Here is a 20,361-nt window from a genome sequence, read left to right as displayed (position 1 = left end):
TTGACTAATGTCTGAACCAATCAGGAGCAGATGTATACACAACTGCTGTTTCTCTACCACAGAAACGGAGACATCTTTAGAGCCAGTGACGCGAGAAGGAGAGTGGGGGCAGGAATTGGGGTCCTGAGCATTCGGTTAATGAAAACGCATGATGTTCTTTTTTAAAAAATATGCTTTAAAAACAATGATGTATTAATCGTCATAACAAAATGTTTGAATCCACCATTTAAAGCTCTTTAACTTTTCTGCATCTTTCCACTCACGCCTCACTCCACCCCCTCCCGTACCACGCCTGGGTCGTTCCCACGGACCTCTCTCTCCTCCCCTTGTGCCCAGTCCCTCTTTCATGCCACTTCCTTGCAGAAGACGCACCAGAGCGCCCTGCAGGTACAGCAGAAAGCTGAGGCACTGCTCCAGGCCGGCCACTATGACGCTGATGCCATACGGGAATGTGCCGAGAAAGTGGCCCTCCACTGGCAGCAGCTCATGCTGAAGATGGAAGACCGGCTAAAACTAGTCAACGCCTCTGTGGCATTTTATAAAACTTCTGAACAGGTGAGGGAAGGGCTGTGGGAGATGGGGGACTAATGTTGGTGGAAGGTTGTTTTTTTCCCCTCATATTGCTAACCTATACTATCTCCCTCAAGATGCAGCTAGTCCTCTCAGCAGCAGCCTTTTAGAATAGAATAATGGCATGAAAATAACTACAGTTAACCTCCTTATAATACTTTCCATTAAAGAAGTGAACCATGTGATTTGTTTCTTGTAAAATCTCAGCCTCATCAGATCTAAGTGTTAAAGGGGAAATTAGGTGTATGCTGAATACTAGGTTGAAGGCTGTCTCAGCCAGCTACTGCCACGATAATGCTGTGTAACGAATTACCATACAACTCAGTGACATAAAACTATGAGCATTTTGTTTTTAAGTATTTGAGTTCAGCTGATCTTGACGGAGTTTGGTAGAACCGGGCTCCAAGCTGGACGTCTGGTCTAGATCTGCTTTCATGTTTCTCAGCCTCCTGGACCAGCAGCTACTTGAGGCACATTTATGGTGAAGGGTAGGAGTGCAAGAGCCCAAAATCTGCTGTGCAACTGCACCTCAAATCTCCAAGTGTGCCACATGCTCTAACATCCTTTCGGCCAAAATGAGTCACATGGCCAAGCCAACATCAGCGAGGCAGGGAAGTCTATGCCTCCAGTGAAGGTCAGGAGAGTAGGGTGAGAATCTGCAGAGCATCATCTGGGGTGCCCCAGTCAGGCCCTATGCTTGGAAAACATACAGCTCTTTCACTCATGGGGCTCTTCATCTGATGGAGGAGACACAGCCGTCTCTCCTCCACAGGTTACGAGCCAAGCAGGTGGGATAGAGCCGCTGCAGGAGGAAAGGCAGGAGATGCACACAGCGGGATGACAAGGATTTAGATCCCTTACTTTCCCATCTGTACAGTAGTATCTACAAGGGCTAAGAGGATTTCTAACTGATTTGGGTGCTTTCAGGGAATTCTTTCATGAAATATAGGTTGAAAACAGACATAATTGTATTCCATGTAAAACATGTTCCTCATTGGAATTGCTCCCTGGTAGAAATAGATCAGAGAAACATTCTCCTCTGGGTGACTTACAGGGGCCTTGGGTAAGTCTACCCGGAGTAAATATAACATGCCTGTCTGAGGGCCCTGTGGCCAGTGTTCCAGCCTCCACACCTTCTCTCTGTTCTCAACTGATGGTGCCTTGATGGCCCCAGAGTTGGGAGTAGCAGACTAAGGCAATTTATCAATTCAACAGAATCCCAATCAAACCCCAGCAAACTTTTTGATAAAAATTGATACGCTGCTTATAAGATATATATGGAAATACAAAGAACCAAGAATAGCCAAACAATCTTGAAAAGAAAAAGGAAAGTTGGAGTTACACTACCTGATTTTAAGACTTATTCTATAGGTACAATGATCAAGACAGAATGATGTTGTTGTAAGAATAGACACAAGGAGGGGCACCTGGGTGGCTCAGTGGGTTAAAGCCTCTGCCTTCAGCTCAGGTCATGATCCCAGGGTCATGGGATCGAGCCCCACATCGGGGTCTCTGCTCAGCTGGGAGCCTGCTTCCCTTCTCTCTCTCTGCCTGCCTCTCTGCCTACTTGTGATCTCTGTCTGTCAAATAAATAAATAAAATCTTAAAAAAAAAAAAAAAAAGAATAGACACAAGGAAAAAGAATAGAGATTCTAAAAGTAGACCCACAAATATGCAGCTGATTTTTGACAGAACAATTCAAAAGCAAAGTCTTCAACAAATGATGCCCGCTAACTGAAAGCAGGCTTCCCCTGCTAACTAAAAGTAGTGTTCCTATGAAAACTTTTATAAGCTGAAATCAGATGCAAAGAAGCAATGACCATTTACTTATATGGAAAAAATTTTTAAATATTCCCACACCTAAAAAGTAACCTCTTTTAGGCTTTTCTGAAATCTTAGGGACACATCTTGCTAACAGCTACACAGAATAAATCGAGGTAAATCACAGATGGTCACAGACACAGTTTGGAGCTGTGGCAGCTGGATGCTGAGATGCTACTTCACCAGAAACTACACCTGGGGAAGGAGCTCGCGGGGTGGGGGCGGGGGAGGCACTGTCATTGCTCAGGATGTGTACTGCCTCTAGAACAGCCCCACAGCTCACTGCAGAACAAACACTGAACACTACTTTCACCTTTGGCCTTTTATCATAGGAGTGAAAACCTACCTCATATTTCTTTCAGTTAGCAAAAACAGGTACTAATGTAGGTCTTTCATAAAAGTGAAATGGAGTAATGTGAACTTGTAGAAAGCAGGGAATACTTATATCCATTTTTTTTTAAATGAGGTTAAAGCCCTTTCTAATATCACACACAAATTTTAGTTTTTGATGGGTCTAGATGCTGAAGAGGACAAAGCACTACGTTAAAGTTAGGAAATTTGACCCAGAACTGACCCAGATCTCTGTTTCTTTAGCTGCTAAATTGAAAGATTTATGTTTGATAATCTTTTCATTTCTTCTAGTTCCCAAGTTGTTTTTAGTCCAGTATCATCACGTGACCTAAGTATGCCTTTTCTTAAAGTTGTTGCTTCTCTATAATCCATTTTCTCTCAAGACTTGGGCCCTCCTACACATGTTCATACCTTCCATAAGAAGAGGTGTGTGATGCTAGAGGAGTCAGAATTCAGGGCCAGGCCTTCTCATGACATGGGGAGCACGTTGGCTACAAGGGTGTGCTGCCTGGGACATCTTTTAGCTCAATTCATCACTCAGTAAACATCCTATCCAACACCGTACTCTTCCTTAAAAGGGATGACTTTCCCAGGCAAAGGGGACCTGGGATATGTAGCTGTTCCCCACCCCTTGCCATAGCGAAGCGTTCAAAGCCTAGTGAAGGAAAGTATAGGGATATGAGTTTCTATTTTCTGCATCCTTCCCTAGGCCTTGACACAAGATTGCCCTGGGTCCCCTTCTGTTACACCCAACCTATCTTCCATCCAAGTCCCATTCAAAATGCTTTTGCTTTTAGAGTATGACCTCTTAGCACTTGGAGAACAACTCTTTTTTTAAGTTAACCCAAGTGTATTATCCTCTGAACAAAACGTCTATTTTGTAAAAGAAGGTCTGAAGATGTCACTGCCTTATGACAATACCTCTAGACATTTTGCGGGGATATTTTTGCCAAGGGAGGGGAAAGAAAACATTTCACTTATGGCCCATAAGTCCCAAAACACAAGCCATTTCCTCCTTTACTTCTGTTTAGGGCTACTTCCTGTAGGGCAAGTGTGGATGGTTGGACAAGCCTAAGCCTAGTATATTCTCTAAACTTCATTTTCCTGCTCTGCCACGTTGACAGAGCTATCATAAAGTTCCAGTGATAGAATATATAAAGAACACTTTGAACCCCCCCCCCCGCAAATTACTGGTCTTTTTTCTTCTCTTACCCTGTATACGCTCCCTAAGTGATGTTGGCCTTCAGCCAGCAACTGTCAAATGATTACAAAATCCATCTCTCAGTCCTAACCTGTCTCCTGAGTTCAGCTGTGTCCTGGACTTCCCTTCCATGTCCCAGAGGCACCGCGTGTTCTAAATCTACAGACTGAACTTCAAATGAAACTAGTCACCTGCATAGGGTTCTGTTGGCTGAAGGTGCTCAGAAAACACTCCCCTGATCTATTAATTTACTGAGACTTTCCTCCATGGTTCATTAGGTCTGTAGTGTCCTGGAGAGTTTAGAGCAAGAATACCGGAGAGACGAGGACTGGTGTGGCGGACGGGATAAACTGGGACCAGCAGCAGAGATCGACCATGTCATCCCACTCATCAGCAAACATTTGGAACAAAAGGAGGCCTTTCTTAAGGTCAGAGCACATTGTCATTGAAGATCATTGAAACACACGTTTCATCATATGGGCTTTCCATCCCCCTCTTTTTCCTCACTTCTTATCTAAAGGGAGGCATTTATAGAGAAGATATTGGCTGGTTAATTTGGAAGGTTGAAAAGTTAGGCTTCCAACATATTTCTCTCCCTACTTTCTATATAATTAGACAGTTATACACCATTACTGCAGGTGCCTGTTTGAATATCTTGGTATCTCATTGATGTTGGTAATTGAGATAACACATAGTTTCACCCAGTTATGTTTGGCTTGTGAAAATATTTTTAATTGAAACACATAGCCTTGGAAGCATCTGTTTGGCTCAGTCAGTAAAGCATGCAAACTCTTGATCTAGGGATTGTGAGTTCAAGCCCCCATATGGGTGTAGAGATAACTTAAAAGAAATAAATTTTTAAAAATTATATATATATATATATATATATATATGCTCTCACACACATGCATATATATATATGTCTAGATATAAAACAGTATTAAAATAAATGTTTTATAAATGGATGATGCAAAATCTAGGGCAAGAATTAAATAAATTTAGACACCTTATTTATTTGCCAATCTAGCAATTATCAATAACCATTAGATATAACACCATTTGTTCTGTTGCATGAAGAGAGAAATACCTCATTTTGTTTGTTTTGTTCTTATTAGAGCCCCAACTTCCCAGAGAGGAAGCGCAGTCCTGTTCTGAGCAGGCTTTCAGCTAGTGTGGAAAGTCCTAGTAAGCCTCTTTCCTCCAGCCTTTGATCATCTCTCCAACAGAGTCTTCTGTGTTAAAACTTATCTAAAGGCTCTGTTTACTCTCAAATTTCTTGCTTTCATGTTCTGCTTCCTTTCAGATTTCTGGGAGTACAAAGAGAATTTTTATACCCTGACATGTTGCCACTGCTTTTCTATAACTCTGTAATTAACGGACTTTCTTTTATTAGGGATTTTTTCTACTTGACCACCCCTTTGAGTTTCACTTTTTTCCTTTCTCTCTCTTTTTGAGATGGCTTCTCCCTACTGTCCTCCTGTCTATCAGGTGTGTGCACCCACACTCAGTCAGAATCCTTAGCAATGAGCTCTTACCAATAAGATTAAATAAAAAGTCTTCTATACAGGGTGCAAGAGATTTTAGAAGTCTTCTCTACCATAAAACAAAATTTAAAACAATGACCGAAGGAGAGCATATGAAAGACTTTTAAAAGAGGTATAAAGATATTACTTCATAAAATGACATGTTTTTTTTGAAGAATGGAAGAAGAAAATGTTCTGGCCTAACGTTTTCCGTATGTGCCTAAAATCATAGGTGAGAAATTCCCTGTGCCTGTGGGAATTAAATGCCTGATGGATGGACTATTGAGTTCCCCATTTAGGTGTGTTAGTTGATCTATGTTGGATACCTTAGCTTTGGACCACCATCCAGCTGTAAAATTCATGGACCTCACAATAGATGGACCCACCCAAAAATCTTTTACCAGAGCTCCCAGAAACCATGTTGTTAAAGCAAAATTTAAAATAATTTTTTACTATATAATTTAGAGAATCAGTTGTTAAATGTCAAAGGTATTAAAGTTCGACAGTTTCATCTAGATAATATTGGAAACTGTAGATTAAAAATTAGTGGACTAGGGTAAATAGAAGTCCCCCTTATCCATGGGGAGTATGTTCCAAGACCCCCAGCAGATGCCTGAACCTCTGAATAGTGTTGAACCCCACATATACCATGCTTTTCCCTACTCATATACACCTACGATAAAGTTTAATTTATAAACAAGGCACAGTAAGAGATGAACAGCTGATAATAGATAACTGATAGATACGTAGAACAACTATGACAATATACTGTAATAAAAGTCATGTGAATATGGTCTCTCCCTCAAAATATCTCACTGCACTGTACTCACCCCTCTTGTGATGGTGTGAGATGATACAATGCCTGCGTGGTAAGGCGAAGTGAGGGGAATGGCATAGGCAGTGTGAGGTAAGGATAGGCTACCACTGACCAGACAATGCATCAGGAGGACCACCTGCTTTGGGACTGCAGTGGATTTTGGGTAACTGACACTGCAGAGAAGAGAACTGGGGATAACGGGAGGCTTATACTGCCTCTAGACTTGTACAACAGAAAAAATTCTGCTCTGTAAAGAAATTCAGAAATTCTCTGGTCTTGAGAGGAATTATAAATACTCTGCCCATAGTCATAGATTCCAGCCCTGATGTGCTTAATGGTTCCGCCCTTTCTGGACCTGGGTCTCCTCCCCGGGCACAAGGAGAGTGTGACCTGTCCTCTCTGCCATCCACAGCTAATGGGAGTCATAAAGAGGGTAGCATAGTGGCTCTTATTCCTGTGTATAGATCCATATTTCCCAGCAATAAGATATTAGTGTTATTGAGCCAGGGCGGATTTTATGGACAAATAAGTTTTTTAAATGTGGGTGACTTCCATTTAGATATGGAATGTGTGGTTAATAGGCTTGTTTACCAAATTTGCTTTCTTGAGTCTAAATTAAACAAATGCGGGGCGCCTGGGTGGCTCAGTGGATTAAAGCCTCTGCCTTCGGCTCGAGTCATGATGCCGGGGTCCTGGGATTGAGTCGCACGTTGGGCTCTCTGCCTGGCAGGGAGCCTGCTTCCTCCTCTCTCTCTGCCTGCTTCTCTGCCTACTTGTGATCTCTGTCTGTCAAATAAATAAAAATTAAATAAATAAAAAAATAAATTAAACATATGTGGAAGTGGCTTACCCCAGTGGTCCTTTAAGAGGCATTCTGGTGGCAGAGGAAAACCAGCCTGAGACATTAGTACCTATGAAGAGAGGTAGTCAAGGGATGCCTGATTGCTGATTTTCCTCTGGGATGGAAAGGGGAGAGGCCCAGGGAGTAATTCTTTACACCACAAAAAGGGGAGCTTCCTGCTTTGGAATGGGAGTATCTGGGAACCAGAAGTGGCCTCCAGGGCTCTGCTCACCCAGAGCTCCAGAAACGTGTCCACCGGTGCCCCTCCCCCAGTGTCTCAGACCCCAGGCACCTGCGGGGGTCCTCACACCTTCATCTCTTTCAGGCCTGTACCCTGGCCCGGCGGAATGCGGAGGTGTTCCTCAAGTACATCCACAGGAACAATGTCAGCATGCCCAGCGCCGCCAGCCACACCCGGGGACCTGAGCAGCAAGTGAAAGGTCAGTGTGGGAGTGTCCAGCCACAGGCCACATCAGCAGCACAGACCAGAGGCTGTGAACCTGGTCCCTGTGCACTCTCATATTTCCTGCTACTTCTCCTTAGATAAGAGGACATTTGATGTGGGGGCAGGGGCGATGGGCAGTGTTTAAAAGGGCATCAGGACTGGGAATAGAAAGATGAAGATAAAATTTCCCTAGCACTTTTTCATTTATCTTAATCTAGAGCAGCACTTCACAGAATTTTCTGAAGGAACAAACACGGTCCATACCTACCCTGTGCATCTAGTAGGCACTAGGCACATGGACTGCTGAGCACTTGACCGATGTAGCTAAGACAATTGAAAAACTAAATGTTTCCTTCTATTAACTGTTTCTTAGTTTAAGTGTAAGTAGCCAGCTGTGGCTAACATACTGAGGAGCACAGATGAGGCTTTCTTACAGCCTGGAAACAAGACGCACACTGAGAATCGTGAAACCAAGTTCTAATCCTGGCTTTGTTACTTACTATGTGAGCTTTTAAAACTTCAAGTTTCTTACTTTAAAATGATGGGCATCTGAACTCTTCTTGCTCATCAAAATGTGGTCCCCAGTCCAGCAGCCCTGGAATCACCTGGGAGTGTGTTAAGAAACAGAACCTCAGGCCCTGCCTAGACCTACTGAAATAGAAGCTGCATTTTGGCAAGGGCTCCTGCCATTCCCAACGAGATGATTTGTGTGCACGTCAAATTTAGATAAGTACTGGTCCAGCACATCTTTAATATCTCTCTGAATTCTATAGAGTCTACAGTTACATGAAAAAATCAGTAACCTTTAATCATTGCTTGTTACATGACCACATTAAGCTTAAATTATTATCGGTGGTATCACTTATGCTGGACCATGCAGAAATTAGCCTTTGAGCAGGAGAAGAATTTAACAAATGTCATCTCAACACAGCAGAAGGCTCCCAGCCTAGAGACCAAGGCCAGGGAGGGAGCTGAAACTGGCCTGGAGTGAGGGCTGGGGCAGGCTGAGGGCTGCAGAGCTGATCTGCCTTAGGAGGGGCTTTCCTCCCTGCTCAGAGAGCTTAGGAGGATGCAAGATCAGAGGCCACTGGGAAGAATTAAATTTAGTAATAAAATTCCCTATGGAGAAGAGACAGGCAGGTTTCCTCTTCCAGAGGTGCTCCCCATTTGAGGTCCAGGGACCCTGTGGCTGGCTGGCCACCATGCATGCTACAATGCTCGTGTCCTGACTTAGCGTTGGGGTGGCGGTGGTGTGGGTGAGACCAACTGCCTTCTGGGTGAGCCCATGGCCCCCGTACCTCAGTGTGCTGCAAGCCTCGGGCTCACAGAAAGAGCAGGGTATACTGCAGCTTCATGGGGGTGAAGGTAGGTTATTGTCCTCGGGAGATCTTTCCAGAATGAAAGAAATGAAATCTGAAACTCTTTAGGATTTTTGCCTGATCAGGGTTGATTCTCTTAAGCACCCTGTAAGATTCTGCAGTCAGCAAAGCTCTGATTAGGAGACAGAAAGATTAAAGTAAATGCTGCATCTCACTTGTCTCTGCCCAAATGAGGATTCCTCCTGAGCAGGGACCTACAATTTCTCCTGTACCCACTTCTTGTCTACCCGCTACCTGGACCTAAGGCCAGTGCCACTTATTTTAAGTTTTTGTTACAGGCGCAATTATTATGGCATAAAGCCCAGTGCCATACAACTGTCAGCATTTTTTGTTCAAGTCACTATGCATTGGCTGGGGACTAGCTGTATTGGCCGGTCTCAGCAGTGCGTTTCTGCCAGCCTGGCTGGCTTAGTGCCTCACTACAGGTTGGAGTCTTGTCTGCTCCACATGTATTAATTCCGGGACCTCAGCTGAAGAAGCGATTACCCAGGAAAACTTCTTATAGTGATGAGGGCAAGGTCAAGTGCACAAGCACACTAAATTCCTGCTTGTATAATATCTATTAACAATCCCTTTGCCAGAGCAAGTCACATAGCTGAACCCTGGGGGTAGGGGGAGAGGAAGTAGGATTTATCTCTTTGGGGAGGAATTAAAAAGTTACGTAATAAAGGCATGGATATAGGGATTGGTGAATAATTGAGACCTGTAAAAGTTCTCAGCCTAAGGGAAGAGAGACAGATTCTGTCCTTAGAGAATCAAACTTCCAGGAAGATGCATGAAAAGTTCTAAGTACAAGCACTGCAAATTGGTTGTACCTTTTCTTAAAAAAAAATTTTTATTGAAATGCAATTTAGTTAACATACAATATATTACTAGTTTCAGGGATAGACTATAGTAATTCATCAGTTGCTTGTAACACCCAGGACTCATTACATCACGTGCCCCCCTTAATGCCCATCACCCAGTGACCCCATCCCCTCACCACCCTCTCCTCCAGCAACCCTCAGTTTGTTCCCTTATAGTCAAGAGTCTCTTATGGTTTCTCTCTCTCTTTTTATCTTATTTTATTATTCTTTCTCTTCCCCAGTGTTCATCTGTTTTGTTTCTTAAATTCTGCATATGAGTGAATCATATGGTATTTGTCTTTCTCCAACTGACTTATTTCACTTAGCATAATACCCTCCATCTCCATCCACATTGTTGCAAGTGGCAAGATCTCATTCTTTTTGATGGCTGAGTAATATCCCATTGTAATATCTACCAGATCTTCTTTATCCATCTGGGCTCTTTCCATAGTTCAGCTGTTGTGGACATGACTGCTGTAAACACTGGGGTGCAGGTGCCCCTTTTTGTAAAGCACAGTAGTCTGTGTTCACAGCCCCTATAACTGGGAGGACCAAGGCAGCTAGGGAACCAGGCTCTGAAGTCAAACATTCCTGAATGACCCTGGGCAATGACCTATCCTCTCTGAACCTCACTTCCTTCATCTGTAAGTAGAGGTAATAATGGTATGAGCATCACAGGGTATTGTGAGAATATGTGCCTGCCACAGAGTGAGTGCTTAATAAGTAGTAATTTTTCATATCATCATTATTATGAATTAATATGTAACAGAGTTAGCAGGAAGCCGGAGGCAGACATAATACAGACTAACGGTGAGTGCTTCCAGCATAGAGCACACTATTAAACACATAGGGAATCTGGGCACATGGCCAGCTGCTGCTGCAGTGACAAGAGGAGGGAGAGACAGAACATGGATGGACACCTGCCGTGGCCCACCGTGGGGCTATGTGCCTTGTGCATGTCCTCTCACCTGCCATCATTAGAGGTAACACGAGAATAACTCGTGATCAGATCCAATCCACAGCAACACGGAAATTTGGACCTAGAGACACGATTCTAGGAAGACACGATTCCAACACGGCCTCCCTACACTTGTGACTTAGAGGTCGTAAAATCAAGGCCGTGCTGTTCAGGTGCCATGTGCACAGCCTCCCCTACAGGACAGGGAGTGCGGCTCGTGAGCCGGGTTACCCATGCAGCTACACTGGTCCTCACGCTCTTGTTCCTCTCCCACCGTCTCACAGAACCCAAGAGTGGCTGGGATTCTTATCAAGTCCCCTTGCTATCCATAGGCTCCAGGTCCAAGTGAGTTAGTTGTTATTTTAAGAGCTGACACTTCCCAAGGTCTCTTACCATCAAGGACGGGCTTAGGTATGAAGAGAATCAGGATCCCTTTAAGTTCCCCTAGGGTCATGCTCTTTGTCCCTTCACTGATGGAGCCTCATGGCCAGGCTCTCACCTCAGTCCCTCTGATCTTGCTCCCCTCTGGGAAATGCTTTCCTGTCCTCACATTCGGGACCTGGATTAGTCCCCTTGGGAGGCTGGAAGGTCACAGGTGTCTGGCAGCTGGGGTGTGTGGTGCCAGCAGCTGGCTGGCCAGGTTTGGGGCCTTCCCGAGCCAGTGTTCATCTCCTCTGCCCTGCAGCCATCTTGAGCGAGCTCTTACAGCGGGAGAATCGTGTCCTGCACTTCTGGACCCTGAAGAAGCGGCGGTTAGATCAGTGCCAGCAATATGTCGTGTTTGAGCGCAGCGCGAAGCAGGTACGTCCATGGTTCTCCCAGCTTCTCCTCTGTTCAGGGGATGATACAGTCACCAAGATGGCCACAGGGACAGTCCAGAAGAGGGTCATGGCAGAAAGCAGAGTAGATACGGGCAGTGGTGCAGATGAAAGGAAAGAGAACGGACTGTCACTTACTGGTTATTCAGCCTTTACCAAGCACACTGCACCAGGAGCTAGGAGGAGATGCTGGGGTTAGCTGGGCCCTAACTTGTGCACGATGCTGAGCCTGGCCTAGAAGATGAAGGCCAGTAGATGAGACACTCTCCAGCTGGTAGGATGTTCTGAGTCAATGGGAGAGGGTTCAATCATAAAATCAGCTTCCAAGCTACATGCTGACCAAAATGTGCCAGCCTTTCCTGGGTCTGTCACACTGTGCCAAACAGCGTAGCAATGCATGTTTTCCTGCGGACAGCTGACTTTTAGGGGACTGGGTCGGTTGTTTCCTCCCACAGGCGCTGGACTGGATCCAAGAAACAGGTGAATATTACCTCTCAACACATACCTCTACGGGAGACACCACAGAGGAGACTCAGGAACTGCTGAAGGAATATGGGGAATTCAGGGTGCCTGCCAAGGTAGGAGGCATTCCGGAGCCCTCTCCACATCCTCCAGCTCTCCCCGGTTTGGCCAGGTTCACGCTGCAGAAGGGAGAGCAGCCTCTCTACCCCGAAGTGCTGACCACAGGGCGGGTAGGGGGGTCTCCTTTGACGCCTGAATGCCCAGAGAATCGCAGCCTCTGGATGGAGCATCGATGTGAGGGAGGCCAGCTCGTGTGCACTGTGCTTCCAAATATTCCTCTTGTGCTTCAGGTCTAGACTTGGCTGTGTTCTTTTGGACCCAGTAAGGCAGAGGGATGTATTCATGTGACATGCGCACTGCCTGTGTGCACCTCTGCACCGACCCACTTATTCTTGGTGTTTGAATGGTTTGGAAAGTCTGCTTTATAGGCTGATGACTATGGACGTGTTCACAAAGAAGATGAGGGTCTTACTTCCTGAACTGACTACTTCCATCTGGCCTCAGACCTGCAAAGGAGCCAGGCTGGGGTCTCTGGGGAGCAAAATGTGCACTGGCACACACAGCCCACACCCTCACACCCCTATTCACACTGAGGCAGGAAATGCTAGAGTCGGAGGAAATGTGTTTTCACAGCCAGGATTTGATCTGGGGACCCTTGGGTTGGAATGAAAATCTGATCTGTCTCCATTCGCTCTTTGTAGCATCCGTGGTCCTCACACTGGGCTCCCTGCCATGGGGAGCCTGTCTTGGCATCACTTCCTCACAGGGCAGATGCTCTTCCTGGATGAGAACTGCTTTTGTGGGGGGTCATGGCGGGGGGCGGGGAATGTATTAATGCCCGTCCTCCCCAGGGATCACTTTTACATGAAGGCAAATTTCCTCTAGTTTGCTGTGACAAACCTTAGCCTCGTTCATGAATGGATCCTTCAGAAAGGGTTTCTCACTTTCTGACTCCTACACTATGAATGTTTGATAGTGGGAAAACTTCCTCTGCATTCCAGTGAGCTTGGGGGCTTTTCCATTCAGTGTGGAAAGCTGTCAGTTTAGATAAGAGACTCATTTCAATACCAGCGACAGCAAACAGCACTAGGAAGGTGGCAGATACACGGAACTCTTTTCAAATCCAAATGAAAAGAGCTTTTGAATTACCTATTCTGTGTCTATCTGCCCCTCTCGAACTAGTGTCAATAATGAGTCATTAAGAAGCTGGATGGTATCAGATCCACTGGTGTTCCTACCCATATATTGTAGTAGAACTTCCTAGGACCAGAATCTTCGTAACCTAAGTGGAAATGTATTATTTAGTCCATTTAAAATTTTTCTTTCCATCTTTCCCCTCTTTTCCATTTGCGTTGTAACCACTGTAACTGGGTTCCATGCATGTGGCCTTTCCTTCCTTGCTATCCATCCTGCTCATCATTGCTGATCATCTTTAAGACACTGGGTGGGTCATTTTACCACCCGGTCCGAGAGCTTCAGTGGCTCGCCAGCACCTTCAGGTGAACAGCCTCCATCCACAATGGCACTGCCTTACCTCTCCAGCTTTAGTCTCATTATTCTTTCATGCAAATTTTATGTTCCAGAGGAATGGATGTATTTTCCTACCCTCTGAGAGATACATCCTATGTTTTCTTGCTTCTCTACCTCCTCTATACCATTTTTTCTGCCTAGAATATCATTTTCTTCCTTCTAGTTTATACTTTCCAAAAAGAGCCCACCTTTCTACTGGAGTGCCTCCCCCTCTGTGATCCTGTGGCCACGAGCCACCCTGTTCTCCAGTAATTTGTGTGATGGGGTATCTCCCATGTGAGCCAGCAAGATCCCAAAGGATAAGAGTCACACTTTATTCACTTACATGACCGAATCGTGCACTAAAGATAGGCTGCAGGTATCTGTGAACATGGGCAGTAAAGAAGTTTGAGCAGATTTCAATGACTTCCTTCCCCCAATCTATGTTTAATATGATTCTATTACTTTGGCTCTTTCTCTTCCCTCACCTGCCTAACTTAACTCTGTAATGGGGTTTCATTTTCCCCTCTGACATGTTCCAAGTCTTGGGGCTATTCATTATTAGGATATCTACAGGATAACGAATCCATTTCAAGAGCTTCTGATGAAAGGCAGTAGCCTCCTGTTCCACTCCAGCCCCACTTCCCAGAGGGAAGCCTCCTTTAACCAGCCAACTTGGATTGTAATCTTTGTAACCAATAAAGTGAATTGGAAATGGAAACCAAATTGACCTTAAACCACAGGAGAGTAAATATGGTGGCCTTCAGGACTAAGCAGGCCAATAGAGCGTATTGAGTATATTGAATTATTATACTCTGCTCCGAAGAAACACATCAACTCGAAGAAACGTGGAACATAAAAAGGTTCTTTCCACATAGCAATCCACAAGTATGAGAATAAAAATAAGATTAAGAGAATTCAGGTAGGGATAAGAGGATAACAAAATTTTTCTTACTGTGGTAGGCTGTAGAAAGTCTAGTTAGAAGAATATACGAGATATTTTCCTGTTGAGGGTTTCACAATTTTTATAAGAGGTCAAGACACATGATTGGAGGAAAGCTTAATCATCTGGACAGCTGGAAGAAATCTATTTCTTTCTTTTTTTTAACACCTTAATTTTATTTTATTTTTTCGGTGTTCCAAGATTCATTGTTTATGCACCACACCCAGTGCTCCATGCAGTACCTGCCCTCCTTAACACCCACCACCAGGCTCACCCAACCCCTCACTCCCCTCCCCTCCAAAACCCTCAGTTTATTCCTCAGAGTCCACAGTCTCTCATACTTTGTCTCCCCTTCAATTTACCCCAATTCACTTTTCCTTTCCTTCTCCTAGTGTCCTCTGTGTTATTCCTTATGCTCCACAAGTAAGTGAAGCCATATGATAACTGACTCTCTCTGCTTGACTTATTTCACTCAACATAATCTCCTCCAGCCCCATCCATGTCGATACAAAAGTTGGGTATTCCTCCTTTCTGATGGCTGAGTAATACTCCATTGTATATATGGGCCATATCTTCTTTACCCATTCATCTGTTGAAGGGCATCTTGGGTCTTTCCACAGTTTAGTGATTGTGGACATTGCTGCTGTGAACATTGGGGTACACATGGCCCTTCTTTTTACTACATCTGTATCTTTGGAGTAAATACCCAGTCGTGCAATTGCAGGGTCACAGGGTAGCTCTACTTTTAATTTTTTGAGGAATCTCCACACCGTTTTCCAAAGTGGCTGCACCAACTTGCACAGCTTTGTGCAAGAGGAAAGAATCTTTCCCCTTGTGAAAGGGGAAAGTGTTCCCCTTTCTCCACTTCCTCTCCAACACTTATTGTTTCTTATCCTGGTAATTTTGGCCATTCTAACTGGTGTAAGGTGGTATCTCAATGTGGTTTTGATTTTAATTTCCTTGATGGCTGAAGAACATTTTTTCCTGTGTCTGTTAGCCATTTGTCTTCTTTGGAGAAGTGTCTGTTCATGTCTTCTGCCCATTTTTGACATGATTACAAAACTCAACACCCAAAAAACAGATAATCTATTTCTTTCTAATAGCAAAACTTTTTCTTTTTTTTTTAGGTTCTTTGGTTTCTCAATTTTACAATCAGTTGGTTTGGGTATATTCACAGGTTGTGCAGCCATTGCCACTATCTAGTTCCAGAACATATTCATCACTCCCAAAACAAGCCCTGTAGCTATTAGCAGCCATTCCCCATTCCTTCCTCCCCTCAGGCCTGGAACCACAAGTCTATTTTCTGTCTTTGTCTATTCTGGAGATTTCATATAAACAGAATCATGGAATCATACAATATGTGGTCTTTTGTGTCTGACTCTTTTCACTTATAATATTGTCAAGGTTTATCCATGGTGTAACATGTATCAGTACTTCATTCCTTTGTATGACTGAATAATATTCTATTATAAAGACAGGCCACATTTTATTTATCCATTTGGGTTGTTTTCAGTTTGGGGCTACCATGAGCAATGTATTGCTGTGAATATTTGTAGACAAGCCTTTGTGTAAACCTATTTTTTCAGTTCTCTTAGCTATCTACCTAGGAGTGGAATGGTGGAGCCATATGGTGACTCTTCTTTAACTTTTTGAGGAGCTGCCGACCTGTTTTCTGAAGTGGCTGTGCCATTTTCCATCCCCACCAGTGGCGTGGAAGAGTTCCAACTTCTCCACGTCCTCTCCGATACTAGTTATCATTCGTCTTCTTCATAATGCCATCCTGGAGGGTATCGAGTGGTATCTTATCAGGGTTTTGATCATCCCAGTGAGGAAAGAAAAACACTTTTTTAAACTGGTCATTTTATCTCTTAAAGTGAAAGAAGCTTTGAGATAAATTGGACTTAACTCTTCTTAACAAGAGAGAATTAAGTGATAATAAAAGTGACTAGAGCCTGAGCTGAACCAAGTTAGCTAATTCAGGAATTCAGGCCATGAGGAAAGGGGACACTGGGCTTGTCAGACGGGTGGTTTGGACTGAGAAAAGGAGAATCCGGACAGTTCAGGTAAAAGGTGGACATTGCATTTCTGAGAATCAAGAGGAATATAGCTCACATGCAATAGATGTTTTTGAAAGCTTTAGTTTCTCATATATAGCAACAAACGCTCTGCCTCTGGAATGAATATGAAGATCTATCTCAAGAGCACTGTTTACCCAAATCAGGGAGCTCAATAACTTCCTATCAACAAAGAATGTGTCAGTAAATACAAGGAGTATCAGCAATGAAAGGCAAATTGGAAGATGATAATGAGATTATAAGAATAATATCAAGAAGGCTAAATCTTAAAGACCTGTGAGATGTGCAAAAGACACCAAGAGGCTTTTTATAAACTTTATTCAGCACAGGGTTCACTGATTAGGGAAAGATGGTATGATATTAACTGATCAAAGGGAGGAAGGAAGAGAAAGGGGAAGTAAAGAAAAATAGAACTACTGACCCCTTCTTTTTTACCTTTGAGTTTTCTAGCAGATTATATAGAATTCAAAATGGAAAGAGGAAAACATACATTATAGGGGACCCATGAAGCCCAAGATAAGTGAGATGTCCTTTCTAAATTTCCAGGTCCAAATGAATTATGTCCCTTAAAGACTCCCTTTTGTCTGTTAGATCACACCCTTACTTCTGACCCCACCATTCAGAGGCCTCTGCAATTTGACCCCCATTTTATCAGTCTAGATAAGTTACTCTGTTTTGGTGGCAAGATTTGAGTTTCAAACTGACTTGCGTTATGAAATGGAAAAGATACTGTATGGCTCTATGTGGAAAAGAAGAGAGAAGCAAGGGCTGAACCTCCCAGGAGTCCAAGAAAATCCAAATGACTCAGCCTGATGGGCAGAACAAAAAATGTGACATAGTCTCACCTCTGGATGTGAAAGCTATACCAAAGGCAGTTCCAGCAACTCCCCACCCTGCCCCTGTCTGGTCATCTCCTGACAGGGGATCAGGAATAGGTGATCACCGTTACTGTGATGCAGCCTGCCCTTCCCTTCTCATGGCCGCTGCCTGTATTTTCATTTCTGTCCTGCTGCCACCTACCCACCTCCCTATGCAGTTCAAATCCCCAAAAAAACCAACCTTAACTGATCCAGCACATTGCCTCTGCCCCTGTTTAGATGGAGATTTTAGGCCAGGATGCCACAGAAGTCAGTGGCTACATCTTGATGGGCTGCACCAGCGAGATAGGTTTTTACCTCTGACCTCATCAGCTGTGGCCAAGCATGTGGCAGGTTGCATGGTGCCCTCATGGTCCCTCCTTTGTAAGAAATCACTTCAGACTACAACCAGTAGGTGCTGTGGCCATGGTTGGGGTCCTGTGTATGGGTCAGAATTTTTTCCAGCATAAACCCTCAATTCTTGGTGGTCCCACTTTACTTACCTCCAAACCCAGTATTTACTCACTAATTCACTTAGTCAACATTTATGGGATGCCTTACTATTTTCTAGACTTTGGAGGCTCAAATGAATAAGATGGAACCCTTTTAGACATGCACAGTCTGATGAAGGAGACACATAAGTAGCCCATGGTGTGGCACCGTGGGGATGCTGGGAAGGGATCTCAGCTTGTGAGGAGGAGAAGAGAAGAAAGAAGGTCATTGCATAGAAAGCGAGGCCGAGGGACGTCTGGGTGGCTCAGTGGTTTAAAGCCTCTGCCTTTGGCTCAGGTCATGATCCCAGGGTGCTGGGATCGAGCCCCGAGTCAGGCTCTCTGCTTAACAGGGAGCCTGCTTCCTCCCCTCTCTCTCTCTCTCTGCCTGCCTCTCTGCCTACTTGTGATCTCTGTCTGTCAAATAAATAAATAAAATCTTTAAAAAAAGAAAGAAAGAAAGAAAGCGAGGCTGAGTAGGAACCACCCATGGCAACCGGAAGAGCATGTGAGGTTTGGCATGGCTAGTGTTTAGGGGCCGTGGAGAGCACGGCAGCTCTCCAGTAGGTGAGGCCACATAAGGAGGGCTTGTCTACACCAGCCCATTTACTGTCCATTTGCTCCCCCAGGTTCCACATATACCCGGGATACCCTTGACCACAGACCATTTTCCTTGTTGCATCCGAATTATAGGTTCCATGTTTCAGGATATGATTTCCAGTGATGGAGCTCCCAGGAGGGCTTCTGGCACCAGCTGGTTGTAAAACCTCCATTTCATGCCAAAGTCTCTTTACCAAGAGCAGAGAATACATATTTTCAAGTGTTTTACATAAAGGTTTCTTGATTACGGCTGCAAAAAAATTAATCTCTGCTTTCAATAAATAGCAAACTTATAACTTTTTTTTTCAGGGGAAAAGGAAAAAACAAAACAAAAACCCTAACTGCAGTAAGCTAGAAGTCCTTAGGCTACTAGGGATCTTAACCAATTTCCCATGATGTTTTTCTTTGCGTTATGATGGTTAAGGAGGTACTTCTTCTATCCTCAGACCCATCTTCTTTCCTTCATGACAAAGCTATTCTGGGCCCTTGTCTCCCAGCCTGGGGACCAGCTGCTGTCCTGAGATAGGGGAGGCTCAAATGTGTGAGTTTCTGGAGAGCTGGAGCCCACATGTCCCTGGCCTTGCTTGCCTTTCCAGACAGAAGCTGTCCCTCTCTGGCATTTCTTGAGGGGATCAGTCTCTCGTGGGAGGTCTGTAGATGAGCCTGGAAAGTGACGGAGGAGGATGGAGTAAAGAAAGGCTCTTCTGTCCATTCTACTGTTGCTCCAGAGATTTTCTGCCTCAGTTTCCCTCAGTTATCTAGATATTAGGATGATCCAAAACTTGAATCTCCGGGACACCTGGGTGGCTCAGTTGATCAAGCATTTGCTTGATCCCAGGATCCTGGGATCAAGTCCCACATCAGGCTCCCTGCTTAGCGGGGAGTCTGCTTCTCCCTCTGCCCCTCCTCTCACCTCTTATGCTTGCACTTGCGCTCTCTCTCCTTCAAATAAATAAATAAAATCTCAAAAAAAAAAAAAAAAACCCAACACTTGAATCTCCTCTCCTCCAATCCAAAAGGTAATAATTTTATTTCTGTGAATATCATTCAAATGCTCTTCCCTTTTTCTTAAAATTAATCAAGCTTCCCTGATCTTGGAGTTTCAAAACCCAACCTTAGGATAAAAGATGAGCAAGTGTTTACTTCTTCGCACATCTACTTTGTTTCCGTATCTTTCCCAGCGTAAGTCCCTCCTCCCCACAGGACCTTTCTTGCCCATGCCATCACACCTTCATTTTTCCCTGTTTTAAAATTCCTGCAGTGTTAACTCTACATACTTCTCATGTTGACATTCAATTTCATAATGCCCTGAGTTATTTAACCACTCTGCGTGACAATCTTGTCCCCTCTAGAGATACAGACTGGAGAAAATGAGTATCTTTTTCTCTTCTTTTGTTTACCCCCCAAGCCTGTTCCCACAGCCCTCTGCACAGTGGTGTGGACAGAGTAAGTGTTGAATAAACTCTGGGTAGAAATGGAATTAATCCAATATATATCAGAACTCCACCTTCCTTAGCCCCACAATAGATACTAGCTTCATTAACTCTTCTCTCTCTCTCTCTCTCTCTCTCTTTCTAATGGAAGCTAAAGAGAAGATCCTGGTGGTGAAAGGGACAGACCTTACTCTGAAATCTGCTCATTGGATTTCTTTAGACCCTAGCATGTGCCACCCGAGCTGTTGACAAAGCCTCCTTCAGGCCAGTGCAGTGAAGGGAGAGAACTAGGGTCCATGGTCCAGAAGCCAATAGGTGCTATTATTCACTTACAGGTGGGATGAACTTGGACGAGCCCTAAG

General features: G+C 44.3%; 1 protein-coding gene across 22 annotated transcripts in view; it reads left to right on the top strand.

Annotated features, from left to right (window-relative positions):
- The window catches only part of KALRN (kalirin RhoGEF kinase), a 658,233-nt gene that overhangs the window by 386,426 nt on the left and 251,446 nt on the right, over positions 1 to 20,361 (top strand). For 15 of the 22 annotated variants that reach the window (XM_032869460.1, XM_032869453.1, XM_032869463.1 and 12 more), the window contains exons 17-21: positions 337 to 555; positions 4,222 to 4,371; positions 7,450 to 7,564; positions 11,437 to 11,552; positions 12,025 to 12,147. In XM_032869460.1, coding sequence (XP_032725351.1) covers positions 337 to 555; positions 4,222 to 4,371; positions 7,450 to 7,564; positions 11,437 to 11,552; positions 12,025 to 12,147 — 723 coding nt within the window. The remainder of the gene's footprint in view (positions 1 to 336; positions 556 to 4,221; positions 4,372 to 7,449; positions 7,565 to 11,436; positions 11,553 to 12,024; positions 12,148 to 20,361) is intronic. The other 7 variants (XM_032869462.1, XM_032869458.1, XM_032869459.1 and 4 more) reach the window with 1 other exon arrangement.

The sequence above is a fragment of the Lontra canadensis genome, unplaced genomic scaffold, assembly GCF_010015895.1.
Source record: "Lontra canadensis isolate GAN:19392208 unplaced genomic scaffold, GSC_riverotter_1.0 scaffold38, whole genome shotgun sequence".
NCBI classification, from domain to species: Eukaryota; Metazoa; Chordata; class Mammalia; order Carnivora; family Mustelidae; genus Lontra; species Lontra canadensis.
This window is presented reverse-complemented; position numbering and strand designations above follow the sequence as displayed.